The 22,372-nt window shown below is 41.9% G+C and overlaps 1 protein-coding gene across 3 annotated transcripts in view; it reads right to left on the bottom strand.

Annotated features, from left to right (window-relative positions):
- The window catches only part of PALM2AKAP2 (PALM2 and AKAP2 fusion), a 267,144-nt gene that overhangs the window by 17,555 nt on the left and 227,217 nt on the right, over positions 1-22,372 (bottom strand). For all 3 annotated transcript variants that reach the window (XM_059493140.1, XM_059493141.1, XM_059493143.1), the window contains one exon: positions 2,740-5,131. In XM_059493140.1, the coding sequence (XP_059349123.1) occupies positions 2,740-5,131 (2,392 nt within the window). The remainder of the gene's footprint in view (positions 1-2,739; positions 5,132-22,372) is intronic.

Genomic DNA, 22,372 nt, shown 5'->3' with positions numbered 1-22,372 from the left:
ATTGGCAGACAAACTGAGTGTTACCATCTGTTCTATGAAGTTGCATGTCAGGGTGAGTAAAGACAGACTGTTTGCTATCTAAAGTAATTAGCAGTTACTGCACATATACACCTACATGAACTGTGTTAATCTGCCACACTTCAGTTAAATTACACTGCAGTTCACTGCAGTCCCTTTTCATGGTTTGTCTTTCTGTTACCTATGTCAGTATCCACCCGGTTCAAAGCACAGAAGGGGAGCAGCAGTAATAAGTAGTCAGGAAACATCAGGAGTCCTAAAAAAAGCTACTCTGCCCAGACCACCACCTAAATACAGCCTGATTTTTAGGCCATTGCTAATTAAGTTTATTATTATGCCTTCTCAAAACAGTAAGTATGCACTTCCACACTTAAGGATTAGAAACAGATTTTTCAAATTTATACTTGACCTCTTAATCCCTTCCTGCTGAGGTATCCTGATGTTAGTGCCAGTTCTTTCCTTGGAAAAGGCAATTTGCTGACAGAAATACCTCTGTTTCTTCTTTATTACTACCATCAGTAGTAGAATTGCTATTATTTTTCTTTGTGAAACTAGATATACATACGACAGTACCAGACATATTCTACAGCATATTCCTTACTGGCCCCAGCAGAAGCAGGTTTTCTTTTCTGATCTGTATGTCACCTTTGCTCTGTCTGTCCTAATAGCCTGATGTTTGTGACTCTCCTAAATTATATTTTTACTTTTTTTCACAAATATTGAAAAGATCCTGTAACTATTAAAAGGGAAGTTGCTGCAATCTCTCAAGAGATTACATGGTATTCCTCCACCCTATTTCTAAGGATGCCTGCAGGTGTTAACAGCAATATAGCTGGCTAAAGGGACCGCAAGGAGGAGATGAACTTTATGAGAGGTGAGGTTATACACCTTCCAATGCTAAGGGTCCTGCAGCTGAGAGCTATGCTGAGCACATCTGCTGTTCAGCAAGCACTAAAAGTAGAAGAACTAAGAAGAACTTTGCCAATGTTCTTTGTGGGTTTTTTGATCAATGATAGTCTTAAACAATGACACATATTCATCTTTTCCTAGAAATTATTTCTTTGCCTTGTCATCGGCTGCAAATTGCAGTAGCTTGAGTCATTGGCTAAGAGATCCCAATTTTCTTTCTTGAACATATGGCAGTTGGACATTTAAAGGAAACTGTCTGGAATGATTCATTATAAACAGAAGTTTATAATTTTCTCTAGAATGTAATTTACGACAAACATTTTTACAGACACAAAGTAAATGCCTTTCTGTGTAGAGAAAGCAGAAATATGTTGTTTTCCTAGAAGCTCTGTTAAAACACGCATTAGTGTCAGCAGCCCATCCAACATCACTTCTGAGTAAAATACAATCATTATCTACCCCATTTCGAGCACTTTCACTACAGATGATGCTGGTTTTGAACACAGTCATGAGCACACCTTTATGAAACAAGTCCTCCTAACTGACGTCTGTAGTGCGCTGTATCTCATGTGTTGTCAGATATTTCTCAGAACACCTCAGATTAGAAAGGATCCCTATGGAAAATGCTATACTAGGAGTTATAACAATAGCACTTCAAAGAAAAGACTGGTATTTGCTACATTTTTTTCAAAAAATACATGTTAAGATCATCCTCTTTGCAGAAGAAACTAAACTAAGTATTCTCTATTTATGTGCTCCATAAAACTCCAAGTTCACAATCATACTGAATAATGGGCTAAATCTATTTCTGATTCAAACTTACCATGACTTTCAAAAGAAAATTACTACCACTGGCTTGTATTTACACCAGTGGAAATAAAGACAGCATTTAAGTACTTTTGGTAGAATGGATACTTTTTCACAATGACCACTGTTAATAAACCCTACAGGCACTTGCAAAGCATATGCAGGTATATGCTTAATAAAAATCACTACGCAGAAATAAGCCTGGTGTGTGTTTCTGGGGTTTTTTTTAAATGTATTTTTTTCTGTATTATATTTAGAAGGCATCAGTGTTTGACATTATTTCTTGAGAAGAGGAATGGGGAGACAAATATGCTGTAACTGCTGTGAATATCAGAAAAAGAATGCAGAAACTGATCGGTCAAGAAGACTTCCACTGAATCTATTGAACCATTTGTTTGTGTTGCTTGTTTAATTCAGTAGTGAATAACACCAGCTAAAATACATGGCAACCCATAACTCTGGATATAATTTTACAAGACAAAGCTCATTAAGACCAAGACCGCAAAATAGAACGCAAAACACACAGAAAAAGATATCAAATTCATACCCCAAAATCTGCACATCTTCACTTAATCTGCACTTCCCTAATGGCGTGCAGGAGAACAGGAAACCTATTAAGGACAGTCTTGGATGTTTGTCTTTCAAATAGCCACACAGCTGTAAAAACTGCTGCTGTGCTTCCCTGAAAGGATCCTAAATTTCAGTGGGTGGTCTGAGCAGCACAGCGATGGACATGTCATGCTACCATGTGGCAGTGGGTGAATACAGAACAGGGTTTAGTACGGATTATCAGCATCTCTGCACTATTTGTGAAAACCCAGAACCTTCCACAGGTGTGCTCACAGCCAGAAAATTAAGCTGTCCCATACAGTTTCCAGGCACATTAAGTCATCTGCCCTCCCACCCCCTGCAAAACAGTATTTTCATTAAAAAATGACATAAAACTAAACCATACCTGACCCTTCAGTCACGTTTCACTTCTGCTCTGACACTTTGAGCTCTTACCTGGTGCAGTTTTGTAAGACACAGTTCTGGTGGGCATGGGTGGTGCACTCTTTGTAACAGGGCTTGGTGCCATTTGCAAACCCTGCCGCTGCCTCTTCAGCTCCTCTTCTCGTTCCTGGGCAGCTCTGATCTCTTCTTCAATCATGGACAAAGTCCGCTGTTTCCTCGACCGTAACTTGAAAGGGCCCACAGTCACTTCAGGCTCCTGTGTGGCCAGGATAGAGGCAGTGCTCCGAAGCTCCGCTGCCTCTGAATACTTGCTGAAATAGCTGACTTCAGGTCTGCTTTCTTCCACAAGGAATGGCTGGCTGGCTGAGTACATGGGCGACTGCTGCAAACTCTTCCCTTCCCTGAGTCCTGAGTCTTCCTCTTTTGAAGTCTTTGGTATGGTGTCCCTTTTCTCTTGAACTGGTGAAGACACCTGGGGTGGCTCAAACGTTGGGTTCTGATGCTCCTTGGTGGCTGGAGATGGCCCAGTGCTGGCTGGCTGCTCTTTGGCTGAGACTTCTTTCTCTGCTGGGATTCCTTCTTCCCTCGGGTTTCCTTTCTCCACCTGCTCAGCTATGGCTTGTTGGATGGCATTTTGAACCAGCAGGCCAGCGTGGTAGTCCAGCTGGTCGTCCATCAGCATGGAGTCTGCCAAGGCAGAGGAGGGCGAATCACAGCCTGGGTCACTGAAAGACTTGGAGATGCCTTCAGCTCTGCACTCAGCTGGAGTTTCAGCCTGCGGGGTCTGCGGCAGAGAGAAATCCGCTAGCGAGCTTTCCTGCAGGGCGCTCATGGTCTCATTGGAGGCACCGCTGTCACTTACGTTATCCATGCTGAAGTCATTGGAAAGGGTCTCCAAGACAGTGGTATCCTGAGACCTGACAGACAAGTCATCCAAACCGGAGTCAAGCTCCTCTGGCGGTGAAGAGGTGCTTCCTGACTTTGGGAAGTGATCTAGAATTCCCTGTCCATCATCCTTCACCACTGTGAAGACCGCCCTTGCACTCATGAATTCTCCATCCTCTGCCCACAGTTTTGAGGCTGGTCCAGCTCTGGGGCTATCACTGGAAGGTAAGTCTCGTGCTGTGTCAGCTGTGGTATTCTGAGTGCTTTTGTCCTCTTCTGAGCTACAGGAGACTTTCTGTGCTTTGACGACCGTGGCGCTGTTACCCTCAAGCTGTCCAGTTTGCCCGCAGACTGAAACGGGTCTTGTCATGGACGACATCGGCCTGTCCACACACGGAGAATTGAGGCTTTTGTAGAAGGGTTTGACAGAGAACATTTTGGGTGTTACTGACCGCCTTGGTGGGGCCTGACCCTGAGATGGACCTGAATTCTCCATCAGTTGGAACTGCTTCCTGGCAGCTGAGAAGTCAATTTGCTCTGTGACAATATCTTCTTTCTTGATACTGACAGGCTCTGGGGATACAAAGGAGCAGCTGACCTGTTTAGGGGATGTTGGTGCTGCACCTTGCTGCTGCTGCTGCCTCTCCTTGCGCTCCTTGTACTTCTTGTGAGACTCCAGATGCTCTTCAACCAGTGTATCCTCCAGGGGCTTCTCCTGAGGAGGGTTCCACCATTTGGCAGCAATGCTGGGGTTCTTCTTGACAGCCTGGCTTTTAATGAGTTCCCTTCTTTCTTTTTCAAGTTCCATCATTTCCTCTGATGGTCTCACTTTGCGGACTCTGTATTTTTCTTTCTCTTCCTCATCTTCAAAGAGCTTTGATGGCTTTTTCTCTTCATGGAAGGCTCGCAGTTCAAACTTTGCCTCTTTCTTAAGGGTTGTAAGAGTTGTCTCTCCATCCTTAGAGGATCTTCTAGAACTGTTTGAAGAAGTGGGACTTCCTGGCACCTTCAGACTCTCCCTAGTGTCTTTCAGACCACCCAAGGAATGGCCATTGGATTTCAGGTTCTCATCTATTATATTAGCTTCACATGTCTCAACCTCCAAGGATACCTGCTTGTCTGCTACATTTTCTTCTCTTTCACTAGATACTGACTCTTTGTTGACATTAGCAGATGCTCCTGAACCATCCATAACAGAGACTGCACTTGGTTCAGGGGAGGATGTCCCATTGAATGTACTGTCTGCAGCAGAATCGCAACAGTTTGCCTCCAGCACTTCATCTAGGTATCTGATCTCTTTAGCAACTTCACTGTCCAGAGATTCATGCCTGTCCCTAAGTCCATTTCGGCTGGAAGCAGGCGAAAAGAAGTGGGTTGGATTGTCTGTGGGATGTGGTGAAGCCACTGTGGTGATGCTTTTATGTTCAGAAACTGGAACTTCAATTTCCATTTTCTCTTCCTTTGTAGCAAGCACAGTAGATGGCTCCAAGAAATTGGCACAGTTTTGGTCTCTGTTTTTTCTTAACCTGATGTCATCCTCAGGGATTCTGGAAGATTTCTAAAATAAAAGAGAGAGAAATTATGAAATCTTAAAACATGAACACCTAATTTTTTGCAGAGCAAACTCCATCTGGAAAACAAATCCTAGCACTTCTTGAAGTTGAGATTAAAGCATTCCCTCAGAGCATGGGAAAGCAAGGCAAGCCATTAACACAAAAAGCAGGAAGTTACCTTACCATATGCTGGAAAAGGTACTAAAACAACAACAAACTTTCATTTAAGAATCTCCCACTTGCTTACCACCCTCATTTTGTCATTATTTCATGCCTGTCTTGGTCTGTGACTAGGAATAAACTTTGAATTTCTAAGTTAACAGTAACTTGGCAATTTTGATTCCTCAAAGATTTGCACATGCAGTACACAACACCTATCATCTTGATACTCCAAAAATGCTTTCCACACCTAAACGAAATCTCATAATGCCTCTACTGATGAAAAGTATTACTGTGCTTTGCGAAAACAGATACTAATATGCTGAAAGAGTTGGTGACTCACACCAAGTTAGGAAAAACGATGTGGCAATGGTAGGGACTGTTCAATTCTCAATGCTCAATCCTGGTCATAAAACATGGAGTAGAATTACATGGTGCTGGAAAGACATGGGGTCTTCCTCCATCCCACATGGAAACCTACACACAGTTGCACTTGAGAGACAGGAAGCATCTGTAACTCCCACAGCATGAAGAACACCACAAAGAGCATGACAGGGACCACAGTCATGGTATCCTCCCTCCCACTTCTTTCATCTGCAGTGCAGATCTTCTAGATCATGTTTCTCCCTGATATGTTGCCTCTGGTCACAAGCTTATTGACATAAATACTATTTATGCTCATATATTTTAATGGTCAAGCAGCCTAATGAACTTACTGAAGTCTGAAGGAACTTCTGATTAAGTTGGTGACGCATCAATTAACTTCTCAATGATTCTATACTGCTAAAAGGCAAACCTAATCCACAACACCAAAACCAAAGAGGACATTTGGACATTTTAAACATGGTTTTTCAAAAAAGCACTTGCTAACTTGCAAAATAATGATAACCAAAAGTGATACATTATTCCCTTTGTCTCACCTTTTAAAACAGAAAGGTGGTACCTGAGCCCTCTGCCTGCTTTCCACACATGTTTCTATGTGTGAGGCGTTGACTTTGAAAGCAAATGGCATTGATCAAACCCCGTGAACTCAGTGGACACCAGCAAGAGCACCATTGTCAGGTTGTCACCCCTGCCTTGCTGTCCCTTATCCAGCACGCTATTAACACACACCACAGCAGCAGATGATGAACAAGGAGCACAATGGCACTTACCAGTGACCTGAACAATCATATTGTCACTGGATTTATACTGGCAGCCAAATGCATTTGACACACCTTAACGAATTACAGTCAGTCACCCAGAAGAGCTCTTTCTAAAAACACTCTGAAAAGCTTTCTGTCTAATTACATAGTTGTACACAGTTGAAGACAATGCTGGCTTCAGCCGTCAGATACTTTCTTCCTAACTGTGCTTAAACACCAGGAAAAAAAAATCTTTAAAAAAAACCACCCTGCTTTTGTCTACATATTTTACTTGACAAACTTCAAACTGGTTTTACTTGCTTCACTTCTTCACTTTCTGTTGAACTTAGAAATATTCCAGCTGAAGTTCATAGCAGTTCTTTTCTTAAAGGATATTGTGTTTTTTATCATTTAAATATCGAAATGTGGCCAGTGTCTTCTTTAGTCCCATTAATGATATATTCAAGAAATCAGATGCTCTGCAAACAAATACAAAGCACAAAAAATGCTTACTTTGTACAGTAGGCACAGATGGAATGAAAGAATCATAGATAACGGCTCTTTTAAAATGAAAGGGTATTGCTCTTGACTTGCTGGCAGAGCTCCATGTACACAATAGGTACTCAGGTGACAGGATTTAAGACTGTGATACCTTTTTGATATTTGGGGTTATATCTTCCCTGCTCGACTTGCTGGTGCAAAAATAAGTATGGTGGCCCCTAGGGCAGCCTGTGCAAAGTCCAGGACTGATAGCTGTCCCCTTTCATACAAACCATGGGTATGAAATTATGCTCCCACTAATATTTGCTTATAATCTGATAGATCAAAGCCACTAGTAGCTTGGTATGACATTGGTAGCTAACTACGTCCTCTGTAGCTTCAAAACCGTATCCTGAATGGACAGAAAATCAGTTAATGAAGATGCGCTCTTCTGCCACCAAAACACATCTCCTTGCAGAGCCGAAGGAGCTCTTGCTCCTGTGCTTCTTGTACCTGCACACCATGGAGCTGGAAATATACCTGATTGTCCCAGAGACTGCATTCACTGAAGCAGGTCTGTTTCCACCTCTGCTCTGTGTGAACCACTCCAGTTCACATCACATTTGGATATTCAAGTTTGGTAAGAGAACCACAGGTAGTTTTTTGCCAAAACCTCTTAGCAAGTAAGAGCCTACCCTCTCACCATAGCTGCAATCCATAACTCACAATTAAGGCACATGCATGTAACAGCATGCACACCCTAATCAGGGCGTGCACTTGTGACAGCATGAAATTCTGGAAGCGCATGTGTCTATGCAATTAGTGTGGGACATGTAATTATGTAGCAAAACAGACAATTATGCAGTAAAACCTACGAGAAAACACTGCTTCTTATTGGAGGAGCCTTTCTGGCTAGGACTCCAAGCACGGCAGAGGAGCCAGTGAGGATTGCTAGGAGAGGAAAAAAAAAATACATTCAAAGGAACCACCCATTTATTTTCCTCAAAACATTCTGCCAGAACCTGGGGACAACTTTGTGAAGTTGTGGCAATAAAAATTATGCTCCAGACACTCCTGCGGGGAACAGAAATCAATCTACTGATGAATTACTTGAAGAAGAGAACTGTGATAGCTGAGGACAGAAACAGACGGCAAAACAAAGCTTTTCAAGACAGTCCAGGGCACAGCACCTGCCCAGGTCAACTGAATGGGTACAGGAAATGGCACATGTTGGGATGAGCCACCATGGGTGGGAGGAGGATTGCAGGAGGGGGGCAGTGGGGTACACACAGACCCCCATGCCTCAGCTGCTTGGTGGAAGGAGGAGAGCTTTCCAGGGGGCTGCTTTTGCTCCTCCTTGATAAGCCTGCACCAGCAGTTTTGTATTTGCCACCTACAGGGAGAAGGCTTTTCAAAGCCTGCACCATTACAAAGACCTGTGAATGGGAAAAGGGCTTCAAACCTTATTGTAGTCAGTCACAAGGCATTCACAGTGATGCCCTTAAACTACTCATCTAGACCCAGTTTTCCAGAAGTTACCGTTACACTGTCTCAGAATGTGTGTTCATTTTGTCTAAGTCAAGATGCAACAGGGCAATTAGTGTCACTTCTACAATGCTGCTGCACTTTAGTAAACTATAGTTATTAGCAGCTTAGAAAATTATTAGCATATTTCCTCTTTGGCTGAATTCTTCATCTACAAAAGCGCAAGTGTTTGGGCAATCAGCTCTTTTAGAAGGAATAAAATGTGGGTGTGCTACTAGCAGGACCCAACAAACGTGCTGCCAGTGCCTTCCTTTGTTTGATGCAACAAAAAATGCCTACAGAAACAAGTGGGAAGAAATCCTTCTGAGTCAGATCAACATTCTTCTGAAGCATCAGTAGCAGTGGTGGGAAGGGAGAGGAAAGGATTAAACAACTAAGAAGTTTCACGGTTTAAAAAAATCTGGAAGTTTCCTTATTGTGGGCTTTTACAATCACTCCAGCCAAGTTTCAAGACAGCTTTTGATGCTTTTGGTCTCCTGGCTTTGTTAGCACTGTCAACCTTCCATTTCTTTGGCCTTCATATTCTGTTGGAGATGTCCTGCACTTCATTTGCTCCTCCTCCCCCTGCTTCAGCACTGAGCCAGTGTTTTGTTCAACCCTTTCCACTCTTCTCTTCAATCTATTAGGCCCACCACACATCAAGCAGTTTTAGTAGTAAAACCTCCTTTGCAAATAGTTTACTGGCTAATCCATACTATCCTTGCTGATGTCAGTCATCTTCTCCCTCTTCACCTACTGTCTTGGCCTGCCTCTCTGACTGTCTTATTTGCAATTAAGAAGGAAGCAAATGATGGATTTGTTAGGAGATTGACTCTGGCAAACCTTCAAGGGAGCAGCTGCTTCCATTCACCTCACCCTTTTGAAGAACACAGTCACCACCTGCACAACAGATGGAGCCAATACCAAACACTGCAAAGACACAGAAGTCAGCTGAACCTCTGTGGCTCCAGACAGACACCCTGTCCAGAGACAAAACTCCTAGCCAGCAGAGGCATTGCCCCATGCTTGCTAGTGACAGTAAGTCTATGCAGAACTCATTTTCTTTTAGGACCCCAAGTGTTGCAGCTCATAATGAAACAGAAAAGCAACAAAAGTTGTAAAAAGAGATAGCATCTATCCCTCACAGCCTATGTTCCCTACCACACAACAGGTGCTCAGACAGGTGCCACCATCCCACCCCATCCCAGGTGGGAATGGCAGCCCAAACCACTGTGGCAGCTCCTGTCTCACAATGGCTCCTGCACTCCCTCCCTCCCTCTCTCAGCAGGGTCTCAGGGGCAGCTGCCACCCCATCTAAGTCCAAATATGTGGTGAACCCGCCTTGGCACAGGAGGAAGAAGAATTTGACAGTGGGAGCCTTTGCACAAAGCAGTCTAAAGAAATGGGTCAAACATCTCTGTTTTAGAAACTGCCTATTTGGGTGAGCTAAGAGAAAGCAGTAGCAGAAAAAAAAAAGTTTAAAAATATCCTAGAAATGGAGGGGAGAACTCAGGGAAAGAAAGGGTTTCTACTCACATTACTTAGAGAAACTATACATTTTGATTTAAAAAAACCAAATCCAAACACACAAAAAAATCCCAAATCCAAACCCAAAGTGTTGTCTTCTTGCTTCCATGCAAAAACACGTTCATTTTTCATACAGTATTTTATACTGACATCTAAAGGTTTTTAAACTACTAAGGGAAATGTTGCACAAAAACTTTAGAAGTTTTCTCTTAATAAAATAAAATTCAAGTTTCAGGAAAAAAAAAAAAACCTAGCCCAATAAAACCCCTCAAATCCTGTTGGCAGATTTTGAATTTAAGACATGTCAGGCACACACTGACACTACGCTGAATAGTTCCATTCGCAACCCTACTTGCACCCAAAAAGCAAAACCTGGCCTGCTCCTCTCACAGTGCATTATAGAGTGTCTTCAATACAAAGCCTGAAACAATATCTGCTTTCTAAAATGTTTTAGTGTTGAGTGTCACAGCGACATTTTCTGCAAGCAGCTCTCCACGCTCTTCCGTGACTTTTCTGAGGCAGCCAGACAGCACAATATTTTCTTTGTGAAATGCTGGTTTGTCTCCTAAACACTTCAGAAATCAAGAGTACAAGAGTACATTCAAATGCAACAAAAATCAATGCAACTTTGTATTATCTCCTCCTAAGAACCAGTGTCAGAGCTCCTTTGGACTACAGACAGTGATAAGTGATGTGGGGAGACAGTGCCAAACAAAGTGTTTATTTGGAGAGCTTGCTGTGTGACTTTTTTTACGTGGTTTTCCTATTTCCTTTCTTCATGGTTTAGCAAAGAAGTTGTGATTGCATTCATTCAGAGAACACATGAAAGGCTTTGCAATATTCTTTTGGAAATATCCATCTGAGCCACAGGCTCCAGCTTCCCCATGTGATACGCTATAAAGCTCTTTTATCAAATCAAACCCCAATCTTCTTTTCCTGCTGTAATAAATTAAAGAGGGATAAAAATGGCCCAAGAATTATCACTACTTTGATGATAAACATATATTGTATGACAGGATATTTTAATGATGAAGACACAGTCACTTAGTGACAAAAGGCTGCTAAATGCTAAGTGAAAAGAAATATCACCTATGATTAAGAAAAAACAATGCAGAGTTTATTAGAGCATGATGGTTACACAGCTGGTAGTATGGAAAAGAACATATATTCAAGTGGTGTAGATGCAGATACTACTCTGTGTGGGGCTGGTTAGCTTTGCTATGAAAGCTCTGTTCAGTTTTACAAAATCAAGATGGAAATCTGAAATTACAGGAAGCTGTGATTATGCTCTCATAAAGAAAGTGCAGCACTGTTTGGTATTGCCACACTCCACATTCACACCACATTTTCAATCAGTTGCACATAGGGAGAACCAGGAGCTTGAAGAACCCAAGAGATCAGTAAATTGGCAATGATTTCAGGTACCAGAACCTGCAATCAAAAGGCCATTCTCCTCTGCACTGTTGGCTTCTTGTGATGTAGGTCAACCTGAAAGTGCAGCTGAATTAGAGCAGTAAATGCGTGCAAAAGAATGCATTTCATCCAGAAAGATGTGGTTTTATCATCACTCTCATCAGTTCAAATCACACTTCTGATGCTCCTTTCACCTGCAAAATTATTTCCACCACAAATTAAAATACACCAGTAGGTATTATTATTTCTCATGCTGCTTCACTCAGTTCCCTAGGACAGAAAGGACAGCACATTCTGTGTGCAGGCATGGGAAACAAACCAATGCCACTGAGGGACAGCACTGGACTCAAGGTCAATACAAACCACGTTAATGCGTTAATCAAGCGCACCACCACAGATGGTTAGTACTTTTTAACTTTGTTACACATTTTTCCTAAGGCTTATTTTTCCATGGCTTGCTTCCAAAATCTGCTTTTGCTGAAACAAGATTGAATTCCAACAGCTGGGATACTTGATTTAAAGAGGTTGTGGTGCTAAGTCACTTCAATTGGTAAATATGATCTTGTGAAGCGGCCTCCAATGCTGCCTAAGGAAGCGCAATGGTCTGCTGGAGAAATAAAGAGCATCCCATCCAACTAACACATATGGAACATGGCACAGTTAAAAAACTGCCCACACTTGGCAGGCGATTCAATTAATGATAAAATCCTTGGGGAACAGAAGGAGAATTTCTTCTTTACAACTGAAGGTCACAGAATGAGGTCCTGTACCATTGCACTTACAGAGACCACTTGGCCAGGCTCCCCACGCAGCTGGTGCTGGTGCAGCTGAGCTAAGGGCTTGGCTGTTTAGTAGCACTCTCACACTCAGCCTCTGGTTTGATGTTAAATTCAGGAGGAGGAATCCCAGGTGAATAAGAGAAATGTTCAGCTTAACAGAGAGCCTAATACTGATACTGAGTTGAGCAGAACATGACTTCTGAATGTATGCATGAAAAATCAGTTTCACAAAATGCTGCAGCTGAAATCTGCCCTGCACATGTCGAGGATGGAACAATTGCTCTGATAAAGCATGATCTAATCCCAGCGGGGAGGGGAAAGGACGCTAAACTAAGCCTTGCTCTTAATACTCTCTAACCCATCTAGATAATGTCAGCACAAGGAAAGAGTGACCTTTACGGTCGCTTGCACGAAAAAGGATAGAGACAAGGGGAAAATTCCTTAGTCCTTTCATTGGGGGGCACAGGGCTAATGTTCCATCTAAAGAATGAATCTACAACTCTCCTATGTAAATGAGAGAGCTCGAGAAAAATACTGGCATGTTAATAATTTTGGTGAATAAGAAAGGGACCTCCTGAGGAAGGAATTTGGGTTAGGCAGGGGCAGGAGGAAGGCAGTAAACGGAGACAAAAGGCCATGCAGTTCACTTGCTCTCTGAACAGGTATTATGGTTGCTAGGAAAACCTTCTTTAATGTATATTAGGAACAGAGATAAACATGCCTTAAACAAACAAATTTTCAGGCTTTCTGAGATGTATCAGTATTAAAGTCTTCTGAGGATACAGTCTTTCAGCAGCTGGTACAATTCGGTAAACATTTCATAAATGGCAGCCTAACCTTCAATTTCTGAAAAAAGATACATGATCTCTATGCTGGAGTTCTTTGACCACTTACCTTCAAGGGCAAAAGAGTAGGAATTGAATGCTTTAACTGAAACAACCACCTACAAACCTTTGCCAATAAAGACTAAGATTTTTCACTTTCAATTCTCTGTTTCACAAATGTTAACGGTTGGAGGTCATGCTGCTTTAAACTATTTTCTAAAGCCTAATTAATACTTGTTGTACTTCTGAAAGGCATGGCTGTTCAATACCTATTGGAGTTTGACAAGACTGCTGCCACAGAGGCTATGCTGGACTAATGGAACAAATTATTCTCAGAAATGTAAGGCCAAACATCTGTTTCTCTGACAGCTGAAGAAAGTTAAGAATTATCGTTGATGTTTTGTCTTTATCAGTAGGACTTGTTAGAGCTGCTCTCATCGATTGGATTAAGACTCATCACAGCAAAATCTCCTTAAATGAAGGTATGCCTACGTAACTGTGCTTGGTGCAGTGTGTCTCACCCAGCGGCAGCCTGCTCTGCCAGGAGCACAAAGAACAGGGCAATGTTTATTCACTGCAAGCAGCGAGTCTTGGGAAGGTTACAGTCTGAGGCCTCAACCAGCCAGCAGGCTTAAGCACTCTGCAGACTGCTTTCTTCCCAGCTTTTCAAGGAAATGGAATTGTTTTAAAGCTAGACACCTCTAAAACGCTGCGTTGCAAGAGAGCATGTAGCTGCTTGAAAAAGGCCCTATGTAAAATTAGCTCTACCCAAAACGTATTTTAGGCTGCTACCTCCAGACCCAGACAAAAGCCTGTAACAGGAACATTATAAAAAGAAAACTGAAAGGATATGAAAAAAGAGGATATCTAGCCTAGTACTAGCTCAAAAATCACATTATGTAAGTGAAGAGGGGGGAAACATGATGGTGGTCCAAGGATATAACTGAAGTCGGTGCCATTAGCTGTGTTACACACACAAGTGGGAAGAGAAGCACTTCCAACAAGAGCAGCACAACACCTCCCCTGCCTGAGTCGCGCTCCCCACTGTGTCACCATGCCCACTCTCCATCAGGGAACTACCACACAAAAATGCCTTCACTCTCAGTCCCTTTTACCAGAAACAGATCATGGAGAAAACAGCAATTGGAGATTTTACACAAGAGCCAAAACCTTGTACCTCTAGTGGAGTGCAGTTCGCAGGGCTCTCCCTCTAGGGGCATGCATGTAATTTCATTTTCTGGACAGTGCATGTAGAAAAATCCCCCTTCAAAGATACATGTCTACAAAATGAAACTTGTTATCGTTAAATGATGAATCCAATATAGCCAGGATGTTTGACTTTGACCTAGCATTTCAGTGGAATTTGACATACTTAACAGTAAGTCAGACTACAGAGTCCACAAAACAGTTTTGCTAGTGAGATGCCAAATGTGTACAGTCTGTAAAGAAGGAGGATGTTGCTAAATTCTCCACATGCCATTGCTGTCCCTAGGCTATAAATAGGACATACCATGTGAGTTTGGGGTTTTGAACGGTTAGCAACTTCATCTGTGCTTTCCACAAAATTACGCACTTCAGTCATCTCACTATTTCCTGCAGGAGAATATTTCATTGAAAGTGAGACTTGCACAGGCTGTTTTTTTTTAAATTCCTTGTTTGGGGAAAGTAGTTGAGAAATCCCTGAGACATCTCCTTTCAGCACCTACCACTTCCTGTCCCTCTGCCCCTGCTTCCTTCCCCTCTTCCAAGCAAAAACTCATTACTCCTTTTCCTGCTGCAAAGGACCTAATTAAAATGACCTACAGCACATTTGGACTATATTAGGATATTATTTGGTTAAGGTGTTCATTGCTTTCTCTTTGGGCATGTGGAGGAAAATGTTGTTAACTGAACAGGCTATTCCAGCTCAAACTGCTCTGCTTTAAAATTCCTTCAGATTGCCAAGTCCCTCAGATGTGGGTTCTTTTTTGCCTAATTACAGAAAATTAAAATAAACAGTGGTTAATTCATTTAATGTTAGCAAAATCCCTAAATACAACTAAACGGTCATATTAATAGTTGCTATTGTATTTCTCAGACAATTTGCTATTTGATAGAAAATGCTTGCTTGTAGCTATTTTAAACAGTCATCAAAAGGCTCGACATTAAACAGCAAGCAGCACCTCACATTTCTGTAGAAACACAAGTTTGACGCATTCCATATCAAATTGCTTTAGAGAGGGGGGAAGACTAGATATTCTCAAAAGAGTATTTGTTTACTAGCATATCACACAAGCAATAGCTTGGTGTTTTCAGTATTTTAACTGACTGCATGAGACTTCAGCTATGGAGTCTGTCTACCTAAAAGCCAAAGCACAGGCTAGTAGGAGACAGCAAGTCATCTTGGCTTTCAGATGCTTTCCCCTAAAATACCCTTCCTCATATCTCAGGAGTTAAAGAATGTGCTATCCTGGTGCATGCACAGAGATATCAACTAAGTGCCACAGCACACATCAAATTCCCTAAAACCCGGGAATGCTGTTGCTGCTAAATGCGACTGCTCACAGTACTATGCTTAATTTCCTCCAGTGTTAAACAACTAAAAGATGAAGCTGAACAGACACTCTGAAAGCATCTTTATGAACTGAAATTTGCTTTAGTGTCAAGAAGAGTAATACACTCAACTAGTGAGAAACATACCCCTTCAGAGGAACTAAACACTGAAGCCAGAAGACTTTGCAAGTGCTGTCTGAAGAATATAGACCCTGAATGTGCTGGGTGGTTCTCCTAGTTATCACAAGCACAGGATGTACAAAAGTTTATTTTCTCCTGAGAATCAATATCCTCCTGTATTATGTCTACTAGAAAGTTGTAAATTTCACTACTGCTCACAATGAACAAACCAGCTACAATTCAAAGAATTTCACAAGTATCACCTGGAAAAATGCTACTTTAAATACACATCCCAATATAGAAAGATAAATATTAAATTTGATAGATAATGTGTGGCAGGTCAGAAATCTTAGCTTGCCTTTTCTCTCTGCTTCTGTAAACTCTGAAGCAAACTCCAAACATGCTGTTTTCCACAAAAACCTTAGCTTTTTTTGGCTTGTTAAATCAAATTCCTTCCCCAGCTCATTACCGTACTGTGATGTCCCACGCTAAGGGAGACCTGGCATAAAAAAAAAAAAAAAACATAAGCCCATAACCTCAGCCTATTCACACAAAGAGAGTCTTTTACAAGGGAAAATGCCAGCTCACACTCAGAAAGAGCATGACTTCACTTAAACTGTAATAGAGCCACCTCCTTAGAGATACTTTCAAAAGCACCATGTTGGAAAGAGACCTCTTTTCAGGTAGCATAAACAGGAATTTACTGTTGTAGGTTTTTTGTGGGTAGGTTTGTTTGCAATTGTTCTTTTTTTCTTGGTTTTTGGGTATTTTGTTGTTGTTGTTTTCGGTAGTTTTTCAGGAGGGGGTTTGTTGTTGCTGTTTTTGGTTTTTGGTTTGGTTGTTGGTTTTTTGTATCTTTTTTTTTTTTTTTTTTTAGTTTTTCTTTTTTTTTATTTTAATTTGGGTTTTGTTTTGGTTGTGGTTTTTTTTTTGGTGGGAGGGGGCAGGCTGGAAGGGGGCTGGCAGGGAGAGCCACAGCTCAACAACACAGCATGTGGCTGGCTTAGTACTAAGAAACAGCAATTAAATGAAGGGCTGCTGTGAAAGACACAAGCTCCAAGTGGTAATTACCAGTAATTTTTACCTATCACAGAACAAAAAAAAGGCTTGACTATATTCTTTCCACAGGAGCGGCTGAAATGTTAATGGAAGCACTTAGGCCACCTTTTGTAAGCAGTTTCAGAAGACTCAGGTCAGGGCAGAGGTGTACAGCTTGTATGAAAAGTACCAGTCATATGGAAAACAACTGAATACAAGGAATGCAAAAAAATCTTCAAAACACAAACAAACAAAAAAAACCCAACCAAATTTAGAAGGGTGAAGGAGAAAATAGGCAGAACTTTTTGAACAGCACTGTACCAGTTCATTACTGCTGCCTGCGGGCTAGTGACATTTGAGTACCCTTGGATTAAGTTTCCTGGAAGCTTGATAGTTTAAGGTAAAAACATGAGCTGTGCTGACCAGACATCCCCTGCAAAGGCCCTCTGGACTTTGGGTTAAAATGGCTTGAATTTAGGGTCACGCATGATGCTAAAAATGACACATCTCAAGCAAATTTTACTCACTTGAGGAATTACGTAAAACTTGCTTTCTTACTTCTAGGGCATCAGCAAAGGGAAGGCACAGCCATTCTTTACCAGCAATGATGAAAGTGACATTTTTGACAGGAGAAACCTTGAAGGCAGTGGTAGCTCATTTCACCAGATGCTCCACAACCTGCCTGAGCCATATAAAATGAGGCATGTCAAGCCTCTACATTTTTAAAATGGGTAGTAAGAAACTCTTTGTCATCTGTTGAATATATCTATGAAAAGAGAATGTAAATAAGACTCTCAACAGAAAGGAAAAAACAAAAACAAAAACAAAAACCAACAAAAAACGGCACTCAACATCCCTGTCCTAAGCTAAGAGTGGCTTTGGTGAGCCTAAAGTGACAGGAAATATCGTGTGCCTTCATGAAACACTTCCCACACTGTGCACAGTAGAGGGATATATATTTTAATGCACAGTTACAGATTTTACAATGTTAGCTATTTTATTCCCTTGGATCATCCCAGAATTTTACACTATGAAGAGGGATAAGTGTCCCCCAGAGAAATAAAATACTCTATTTAAATAAAGTGCAAACATTTAAAATGCAATTTCTATAGCTGATTACTGATTAAATACAAAGTTTAGGTAACCTTGCCTCATCTGTGGTCACTGAAGGAGCAGAAGGTCACAAGATATTTATCTTCTGTACTCTCCCTGACACCAGGTGTCTAAAGCCCCACATGCTTGGGAGGTCACTGGAGGACAGAGCTGTAACTGGAGCACTCCCCAGGTGTGCAGGAGATGGAGCTCAAGACCCTTCTTTGATAGAGACTCATGGGAATTGTCAATTTGACATGCAAATGCTCCGTTTTCACTGAACCCTAAAGGAGTTGCACTATGTAATTTTTCTTTTTTTAAAATGGCCTGTTTCTCATATCAACTAGTTTTGGAAAATATATTAGTATAGTGCAAGAATGAACGAGCTAAATGGTAATGGTATGTGTCCAGTAGAGCAGTGTAGCTTAGTAGCAAAGGCAGCAGACACACCCTGCTAAACCCTTTTCTGCTATACCTGGCCTCAGATAAACCAACAAGGCTTTTCCCCTCAGGAACGCAGACTCAGACTCACCATTGCCATCAATTTAAAGTAAGTTGGGGTTTCTCTTATTTTTTGTTGTTTGGGTTTTTTTCCCCCTTAAAGCATCAGTCCCACACAAAAGAAACCAAAGTTTATTAAAAAAAAACTGTAGAGTTCTTGGTTAAAACAAAAAAAATTTTGAACAGAAACTTGAAACAACTGAATGATCAAGAAACAAATAAGAATTAATAAACTAACTCAAAGTGGTCCAAGAATACTTTAAAATTATTCCTTTTAACTTCAGAATGATTTCTTTTAACTTCCTGAAGCGCAGAGACTCTTGACATATCTGAATTTTTAACCAACTCCTCTGCATGACTATAAGCAGTATGCCTCTGGGTCCCTTACATCATGCCATACTGAAATGAAGCAAGTCTGCAAAGATTGAAATGTTTTTCTCCCCTAAAGATTCTGTACTGGTTATCAGAGGTCCACTGAACAATCAGCCATTATTATCTTCTAGAGACATCAAGGGCAAGATTATAAGAGGCAGTGTGCTGGCCTCAGTGTGTGGGAAAAAAAAGGACCCTTACAAAGTGATTTACCTGCTTCAGACCCTAACCTTCCAAATTTGCAGCATAAATGCACATTACATCCAAGGATTATGGGTTTCATGTCTAAATCTGCATGTATGTAATGTAAGTGTAAGCAGGCAACTCCTATTTATTTTCTCTGCAGATCTGAGGATCCTCAGACCGGCAGCACATGGAATCCTGCTGCTGGATGGTCACAAGACTGCTCTGTGCATGCCAAGAGGCCACCTGTGGAGGCAGGTGAGGTGTGTAAAGCAAGAGCTCAACCAGTAAAAACAAATTATGCAGGTGGTACCATGTTCTCTGCCAGGGCCTTCACTCGGGGAGGCGTCTTTGAGCTGAAAGAGCCCTCCCCAGTGAACCTTCACAGTGCACCATGAGGCACGGAGTGCAGGGCACGGCCTGTGCTATCTTTCTGGGAGAGGCCATTCCAGATTTCAGCAGGAGTTTTCAACTCGTGGTTTAGGTTTGACACAAATTCTTTTAAAATGTGGCAGAACCAGTGATCTGCAGTGTTGTATCTCCAGATTAAGTAGTAACAAAATTACAGCATTCACAATCCCAAAGCTACCTCAGGCCACAGACGCTTATCAGCCCAAACACCTCCGCACACTGGAGGCAACTGCATGACTTGAACTACAAGGCTCATTGCTACAACCTTGTAAACAGCTAATTCTGCTCTTTTAACATATGGGAAAAGGGAGAAAAAGAAAAAAGGGGAAAAAGAAAAAAGGGGAAAAAAAGGGGGGAGAGGAAATGAAGAAGTGTTCCTCTTTATGGAAAGTATACACAAGTTTAACATAAATAAAACAAACAAATCCTCTTGTGCATCCCTTTCCTGTTCAGGGAGTAAATACCCTACCTCACTTTCTGAGTCTGTTGGACTAGCATAGCATCCTTACATGACTATTAAATACAAGATGTGCAATTGCAGAAGAAAAAAACAAGTATGAGAACTCTTCCCTTACCTCCTTCTGTATCAACATACCTCACTGGAGGAAGTGTTATTCCTCTCCTCTGTGTGACAGCAAAGCTGCCTGCATGTGAGGGAAGGTCTGATGAGCCCAGAGCCACCATATCTGCACATTATTTTTAAACTATAATCTCCACAGACATCTCTGTCTGGGACTGTAAAATGAAGAATGCCCTAGAAGCCTGTCTGCTTGAAGCAAAACTGGTGCTTAAGCCCACAACTGCTAGAGTTCACTAAACATTTTAATGCTGTCCTTCTCATTTTTAATACTTCCTCTAGAAATCTACCCTTACCAAAGCAGTGAAGGATTAATTATGGGTGATGATCATTATGGGTGGTGAACATGTGAGGGCATCCTGTGCAAGGGACCAAAGTAAAACAATAAAAATACCAAAAGGGCATTTGGTAAGGCTTTTAATGCCAGCCTGCCACTCCCTGGTTTGGTGCTTTTTCACTTTTAAACAAATTGCTCCACTCCCCATACTTCTTGCAGGTACAACATTTCAGACCTCACGGCATGGCTCCAGCACGGGGAAGAGATGCAGGGAGCACATCTCATGAGAGGGAAGGCAGCTCCTGAGCAGGTGCCCAGCAGATGCCAGTCTGAGCATGCTTGCTCACAAGCTGATTTTCAGTCTTTGGCAGAGACAGCTCATAGCAGCAAGGGAAGGCAGTTTGACCGAATTCCTTTTTGCAACAAAAACTTTTAAAAATAAATATTTTTCTTGGATATTTCCTCATGTTTAAGGAGCTATTTGAAAACAAGCAATTACAAAGAATTTAATCTGGTGAGCAATCTTAATTGTTCTTCCTCCTCCTTCCAAGGAAATCGCACACTTTAAACCCAAAGGCCAGTTTTATTTATTTTATGAGTACAAATTGGCTCTGTCCGTTCAATTTCCCCAGGTGCTGTAACCAGGCTTCCTGTTCTTAAAAAGAAGAACAGTCAGTATGAGACAACCAGTATGAGACAGAAATAAAAACAGTTTCTGAGATAGGTGGTACGAACCACATGCTCACTGCTCAAACCTCTCCCTTCCAGAGAGTACCCCCCACCTGAAACTCGCATTTCAGATAAAGTCTTCACTGCTGCTGTAGCAGCAGGAGAGAGAATAACTGCTCAGCATGAATTACCCAAGGATGGCCACCAAAATAAATTCCAATAGGAAATTGTCACATTAAACCTTGATGGGGGAGCAGAGGGCTCTTACATTTCACTAGTGCTTTGCATTTTGCAGTGAGGAGGAGGTGCAATGCAGTTGCTTTCTGCTGCTCACTTTCACAGGGAAGGGGTCCAGTGCCGGGCTCTGATGCTGCTTACTGTCAGGGCCATGTCTTCTTATGACAGAAAAAGACTACAGCTTCTTTGGGAAAAAAATGCTCACACTGGCAGTGTGTACTTGTACTTATGTGAATGTCTACTCACACTGGCTGCTGGGTTAGGAAACATAAGCAGGAAACCTTTAACCCTGGTGAAAAGAAGGGTTTGCGTTCAACTCAACCCAAAGAATACCTGGAGGCTCTCTCTCCATGCCATTTGGATTGAAATTTATTTCCAATGCTAAAACTGGTCTTCATTTATATTTCTATGCAGAACAGGTAACACTTCTTAAATGATGTGTTCACACTTGACTGCTCTGGAAACTGGGGCTTTGGGGGCATTCTCCATTCAGAAAAAAAGTGGCACATGGCATGTTTACTGCCCCCAGCACAGCAAACATAAAATACCTTGTCAAAATTACCAGGGATGGAGCAATAAATGCCAATCAGCTGAGAATGCTATGTGTCATGAAAAGATGAGAGCAGGAAAAACAAGTTAGAGAGATCATACAGCACCCCACATCTTTTCCTCGGGTACTGACACTTAATATTTAAGGAGCTATTCATCTCCTTACCTGCTCTTGCACACAAACAAGGAATCTGAAATGAAAAATTACTTAAGTTTGCTGCAAGGCCCTTAGAAGGGGAAAGACTTCCTCTCGTCTCTTCTCCACTTTTTCAGTACCTCTCAAAAGCACTGTCTTACCCACAGGCTTTAGTTGTGGGTACTGAGGCGGGTGAAAATTCCACAACCTGTGACATCACGTGCCAACACCCGGCGTGATTCCTGTAGCCATGGACCACAGTAAACTCTTCACTCTTCTGAGGTTTAGAAGTCTAAAGCTGATTTAAGCATCTCTCACTGGAGGGGTACGCAAGCAGAGAGTGCCTCCTCAGTCTTCAAGGGTGAGATAACCCAAGCTGGCCTGACCTACCCTCACAGGAGGATACGAAGCCAGCCTGCACCTCTAAAAGCCATCTTCAGCGGCTCCACGTGGGGACACAAAAGGGTAACTGAGCAATCCTCCACCAGCTGCCTGATGGCAATGGTCCTGTGCAGGCTCTTGCCTCTCCCTGAACACAAGAGGCTTCCTCTGGCATGATTTTAAATGTTGTTAGCACTTCAAATGACCTGTCATCCTACATGCTGAGCCTGTTTCTCAGGCAAACACAAAAGACAAGGAAAAATACCCAAAACCAAACCAGTCCACAACCAAGTAGTTAAAACAAGCAATTTATTGTGGTAGCAAGGAATCTGTGCCCAGTG

This window comes from Ammospiza nelsoni, chromosome Z (genome assembly GCF_027579445.1).
Source record: "Ammospiza nelsoni isolate bAmmNel1 chromosome Z, bAmmNel1.pri, whole genome shotgun sequence".
Lineage (NCBI taxonomy): Eukaryota > Metazoa > Chordata > Aves > Passeriformes > Passerellidae > Ammospiza > Ammospiza nelsoni.
Note: the sequence above shows the minus strand (reverse complement) of the source record. Positions and strands in the feature narration are given on the sequence as shown.